The 6,489-nt window shown below is 34.5% G+C and overlaps 1 protein-coding gene across 1 annotated transcript; it reads right to left on the bottom strand.

The window, feature by feature from the left end:
• Nucleotides 1-400: 400 nt before the first annotated feature.
• On the bottom strand, nt 401-2,502 carry LOC128981993 (uncharacterized). Its single transcript, XM_054401024.1, has 3 exons — nt 2,155-2,502; nt 1,479-1,541; nt 401-754 (listed from the first exon to the last, which is right to left on the bottom strand). The coding sequence occupies exons 1-3, from the start codon at nt 2,500-2,502 to the stop codon at nt 401-403; spliced, it is 765 nt and encodes a 254-aa protein (XP_054256999.1).
• Between the last annotated feature and the right edge of the window lie 3,987 nt (nt 2,503-6,489).

Here is a 6,489-nt window from a genome sequence, read left to right as displayed (position 1 = left end):
AAAATATTAGGTAAAAATCAAAAGAATTATTCTTTTAACATTTCTCTTTGTTTCATATCATGTTATTGCAGTATACATACCATAATTCAACATTAACACAGAACAATAATTACACAGAACACAGAACATTACACATTACATAATGCATTGGAAGGTACAAGTAATAAGCAGTTTATATGGCAAATTCTTCATAGGATTATTGTTTAAAAGGCATGAAGGCGATCAATTCACAAACTTGATCTTTTGTTGGAGAATTTCCTTTGTCCTCAGGTTGTTGAATATAAGTGGTCGGTAGAAGATTGGATGATGGTAGTGGGGAGGTTGTTGTGGTAGCTGATGAGGAGGACAAAATAGTTATATGATTTGTTTGATCCGGTTCGTCATAATGCCCCATTTCCCCTTAGAAAAGTAATGCATTAATTTCATGCTTCACCATAACTTTGGCATGTTTAGTTTTCAGATTCCGCAAAGAATGTGCAACATACTCTCCAAATGCATCATATTCATCTCTTTGCACTGACATATTTGCTCTTCCTTCCATTGATTTCATTGTAATATACGCCTCATTAGCCATTTCATACATAGTTTTCCTTTTTTTGGTACCGGTAGTTTGTGTGCCATAACTAAACGGTACTTTCTTTAAAGTTTCTTTTGTTGTCCCGCTGACAATAGTAGTTGCACTGTCTGTAAGGGTATTATCATCCGGGTTAACAGATCCATCTTCCTCGTCTTCAATGTCAATTGTTCTGTCAGTCTGTAACAGAAGATTTCCCAAACAATTAGAGGCCCTAAATATACAAAAAATAGACCTTAAATAATTTGTTAGCTTAAATCAATCTCTTTTTTATGGAATTGTATACCACTTGTTAAGCAGTTGTATTACAAACTGAGACTGTTATTTTGTTTCTTCCAGATGGCCACTTGTAAAGCAGAATGGTTAGCAGAGGCGAAGGAGTGGAACGACAAATGGCAGTATGGATGGGAAACACGTCACTCTACAGGCACCCATTGGAAGTGGAAGTGATTATTATAACTATATAATGGAACTTTTAGTATTGTGTTTTTTGCAGTTGTAAACGCAAATTACAACTTCACTTATGTTAATGTGGGATATCAAGGTCGGCTGTCTGACGGTGGCGTGTTTGCAAAGACAGAACTGGCCAACAGGATAGAACAGAAGTTACTGGATGTGCCGGAAAGCAAACTTCTTCCAGGAAGACAACCTGCAAACATACCAGTTCCTTTCATGTTTATAGCGGACGATGCTTTCCCACTAAAACCGAATATTATGAAGCGTTTTCCTGGTAACTTTGACAAAGGATCAAGAGAAAGAATATACAACGGCCGTCATTCAAGAGGAAGAAGAGTAGTTGAAAATGCCTTTGGCATATTGTCTGTGGTTTTCAGAGTGATACGAATGCCTTTACTGTTAGAATCCAATAAGGCGGAGAAAGTTGTACTGGCTTGTGCTCACTTACACAACTTTCTAAGGAGAAATCCAAGTACTGCGTCAAAGTATTCTCCGGTAGGAACTTTTGACTCTGAGGACCAAATAACTGGCGATGTTATTCCCGGACAATGGAGGATTATAGGTTTGCCTAGTGGGACCCTCCTGAAGCTGAAGAAAATTCCTAGGAAACCCTGCGAAGTTGCACGATTGGTCCGGGATGAACTGAGTTATTTCTTTTTAACGGACCAAGGCAAAGTTCAGTGGCAAGACAACTATTAATACAGTAACTGTAACCCATCCAAAAGTTCATACCCAGTAACAAAGGGTACGGTTGCTTCCTGGTTGTACATAAATTATCTATAGTGGTAAATTTTCATACTCAATGCAATGAACATACATGCAGTACTCAATGGTATGGCACCATGGATTTACGTTAGCCTAAATCATTCTTACCTTTTTAGGTATAGGACATACATAGGTTTTTAATTAGTTGTTCTGTACGCATGAGACAGACAGACGTATATTTAAGAAACAGGCCCTTTACTCTATAATGTTTATAATAAATGGAAAGTTTATTATGAAAAGTAGTAAAATATAGGTAACCAATGAAATATATTATAGGCAAATGTTATGCTTGTGTTTTTTTTTATCGTGGGTTGAGTTTTAAAATAAACATAATGTAGGCTATAATTTAATCCACTTACCTCATCAGTTTCTTTTTGCGAATCGGCAAAACCAGCTTCTCGGGAGTGATTGGGTAAGTTTTTATCCTTTAAGAATAAAAGTAGTTTGTACGCAAACCATTTCCGATTTACTTCATCAGCCCCCGAACCCGATTTTCCTTTCTTACTTTCTCTGTTGAACTGTCCGATGAGTTTTCTCATTTTCCCTTCAACCTCATCCCGAGACATATCCATTGTCGCCGCTATTGCACCCCAAGCGTCATGTTTTCTGTTCCTATTTTTATAGTCGGGATTGGTGGGATCCCACAACACAGGTTTCTCTCGATATAAATCGATTAGTAAACAAACGTTTTCTTTGTCCCACTCCATGAGTAGACCAGGCAAGTCACGGAAAAATTAACAACGGTGCACTTGTAAACACGAACAATAAACACACTAATTAGTCTTCACGAACATTCTCTAATGACAGCAACAATTAATCAGCTGTTGAAACGTGCTGTTCGCAAGATCATACAGAACGGCTCATCTAAACAACTGACTCATATTTGCTCTTACTGGACATACATTGGAAATTATTTTATAGAAGATATTGTACACAATTCTTTTGGCAAAACAATGGTAATCTTTTAGAAAAGACTTCTTTTATAACTTCTCCTTTATTACATTTATTGATGTGTATAACTACCGGACTTCGTGCATGGTTCATATATTTTGTGTACTGGACTATTACCTTAAACTTTCGAAATAGTGTAAACATACCCATTTATCTGGTACATATCAAACAAATTATACAAAGTATATTTTATAAATTATTATTTCATACAATATTTTTGTAAAATAACTTTTATAGTGTAACTAGGCTTATAGCTGCGAAGCACGGGTACATCAGGTAGTTATTTATATCAGTGAGTGAGTGAGTGAGTACGGCCGTCTAGCTTTATATTATTAAAAGATACCGGCAATATAAAGTTATAAAACAAATTCGGCACGCCCAAACGCCTGTAACAATGTTTTAAAACATTGTTTTATAATACCCTTTGATCTCTACCGACTATGGACGGGAAAGATGTAACATGGTTTTAAAACAAACTTTCACTGTTTTAAAACAAGGTTATATAACTTTTAAAGTCATGATACTGCATTCCTTAAAAAGTGTTTTAAAACATTGTTATTCAAACAATGTTATATAACTTTTGTTTTAGACAAACTGCATTCCTGTGTGAAAAGTTTTATAACAATGTTATAAAACAGTGTTTTGTTACATAGTGTAAACGCGGATTAACGGAATTAATATCATTATTGTTTTTACACTAACTTATTACTCTTTAAACAATGCTAAATTAGTTAGAGTTAAACTCCTCCGCCATTTCTTAACCGATTTTACCCATTGACGTATCATTGGAAAGAGCGTGACGCGTAGATTTGCAAACTGACCTTACATTTTTGAAAAAGTCCCTTGGGCTCTGCCCCAGTGGCTGTTAAAGTTCCCATGTTATCCTTATAAAGAACATAATTGTTTACATTTTGATCAGCTGCATAATTTAATTGCTGTTATTTATTTTTCAATTCAATGAAACGCATTGGGTACATTTACTGATGTTGTGGAAATTAAATAGTTACTATGTTAATTTACATTCGTACATATTACAATGTAAATAATCGAGAGAGCCTGGACAATTTGATATGTTTTGCCAAATAAGAAAAATGAATTGACATAGTACTGTATTTCTTGAGAAATCATTGATAAAACCAATTTGTTAACCATGGAAACATAGCAAAGTCATTGAACGCCACCAAGTAGAAGAAATAGAGACTTACTGGATTTTAATATCTGGCGATCTTGCTGCCTTGGTTTGACAAGGTTCTAACTGAATTTTTTGCTAAAATCGGTGTTTTTATATAGTAAAACTCAGTTTTTATTAATTCATGTATTTTTCTGATTTTATTACTCCATGTATAACAATAACAGAGTTAGCAATGTGACAAAGTTCTATCATAGATCAAACATACTCCTTGCGGTACTCTTTTACTAGGGTTCTATCTGCAAAAAAATAAACGATATGTAAACAAATATAGCAAAGTTCTAATGAAATTTATGCAATTGGTTAAAATGTCATTCAACAGAAATAAAATTAAAACATGTTCAAATAAGAAATAAGAATAAAACTACCTGGCAGATTGTAAAAAAAGAAATGAAAAAAAAAAACTTCTCCTAGTAACAAAGACAGATTTCTTTTTTTGTATCAATCTATCAATACTAATGATCAGTTAAATTGTGTCAACAAATTCTTTATAGATACTTGCAATATTTTAAATGTTAGTTATCATGCTGAAAAGTCAATCAAATTTTTAGAACAAGGAATCCATTCTGAATCGATATTAATATCGTTAAAAATGACATATCCTCAAGAAGTTCAGCAATAATTAATGATTTAAAACCTTCTAAATCATCAAATGATCACCTTTATAAAAATGCTTATCCTTCATCTCAACACAGTTTGCTCATTTAATTAACACTTCTCTTAATACAGGCGTGTTCCCTGATTTATTAAAGTTGTCAAACGTATTATCAGTTATACACAAGGAGATCCAACAGATTTAGCTAATTATAGACCCATTCCATTACTGCCTGCATTCTACATAAGTTTTGAAAAGATAGTTTTTAATACATGTATGATTTACTAGTTGTAAAAATTTTTAACATAAATCAGTATGGATTCATAAAAGGTAAAAGCGCTGTAGATGCCATATTTAGCTTGCTAACCGAGGTAATGGATGCTCTTGACAGTTCGCAGAATGTAGCTGGTCTCTTCTGTGACCGCTCAATACCGTTTGACTGTGTACACCATTAAATCCTGATCCGGAAGTTGCAGTTTTATGGTATATCGGGCAGGACTATTACATTGTTGTTTTCATTTATATCTAGTAGAAAACAGTGTATAAGGCTGCAGTCACTGGGGTTTAGGTCTGATTATGGATTCATCACAGAGGGTTTTCCTCAAGGGCCCCTACTCTTTTTAATTTATGTAAATGAGGGCCTAATGTTTTTAATCAAGCCTATTAGGGTGGGTCGAAAATAATCAAAACTTTTTCGAATCGCAATACCTCGGAAAAGATGCTAAATTGTTAGATTAAAACAGGATATAAATATAAAAAAATATTGGTTGTCATCTTCCGGTCGCGCATGTGCCATAAAGTTTGAAGAAAAAAATACATATTTTTTGGAAGTTTTCTTTGCATTTGCAATGTGTTTTGTAATGTGTCACATTTTTTAGTAACTTTGTGGATCGTACTGTGTGTGTAATGAACAATGGCAGCATCTAAGAAAATCATCATTAGACAGGTATTTGACTGTCAAATCTTTGGTACACCAAAGGATTTACCTTTAAACAAACTACCTACTGGAGAAGACGTACTTAGATGTTTTTTCACACGAGAGATACAAGCTATCACTTAAAATTAATAATAAGAGTGTGAGTTTTTCACGAGTAGCTAACACAGTATCTAATAAAGTAATTTGTTTGTATAAGAAGGCATCTACTCCAACATTTAGTGATACAAGAATAGTGCAACTTCTGAATGCACTGCATGGTAAATACTATGGCTTACGAAAATCACTTACACATGACAAAAATAAAGAATCTTTCATAAGAAAACTTGACGAGTTCAAGCACAAATGCTCTTTACTATTTGATGTTGCCGCTTGCAAATGTCCAATTCTTCTTAACTGTAAGTTCGAGAAGACTCCCGACCTATGTCAGTGCAACTGCGCTATCACTTGTATTTGTGAGAAATCAAATAGGATACCATATATTGAGCTAAAGTTTATTTCTCGCTTCGAGTTCACGGAATCAGAAAAATTGGAGGTGTAGACTTATGCGAAACAAAGAAACGCATGAAATTACTAGAAAGAAAGTCTCGTGTCAGCACTTCAAACCAAAACTCCGAGATTAAAGTATTATAAACTGAAGCACAGGCTAGTTGTGATAGTGTATTACTGTGCTCACCAGCCAAAACTGACAATTACAGTGACAGCGACCCAGAATCATTTTTATCTGAACTCCCAAAAAATAAATCCCCTGGTTGGCAAATGAGGATTTACCTTAAATCTACTGCATTGGTTAGCGATCGCTATGGTGTTTCGGATCGTGTCACAGCTGCCATAGCCTCCAGTGTTTTGCATGACATCGGCTTAGTAACTAGTTGTGACAATTCGCAAGTAATAGATAAGTGTAAAGTAAAGCGGGAAACACGTAATATAAGGGGCTAACTGTCTAGTTTTAAAACACCAAATACATGGATTATATTTTGATGGCCACAAAGATGATACGATCGTGGTTGAAATTGTACATTCAA

Source organism: Macrosteles quadrilineatus, unplaced genomic scaffold (genome assembly GCF_028750875.1).
Source record: "Macrosteles quadrilineatus isolate MER2022 unplaced genomic scaffold, UCM_ALF_1.0 Scaffold_74__1_contigs__length_567022, whole genome shotgun sequence".
NCBI lineage: Eukaryota > Metazoa > Arthropoda > Insecta > Hemiptera > Cicadellidae > Macrosteles > Macrosteles quadrilineatus.
This window is presented reverse-complemented; position numbering and strand designations above follow the sequence as displayed.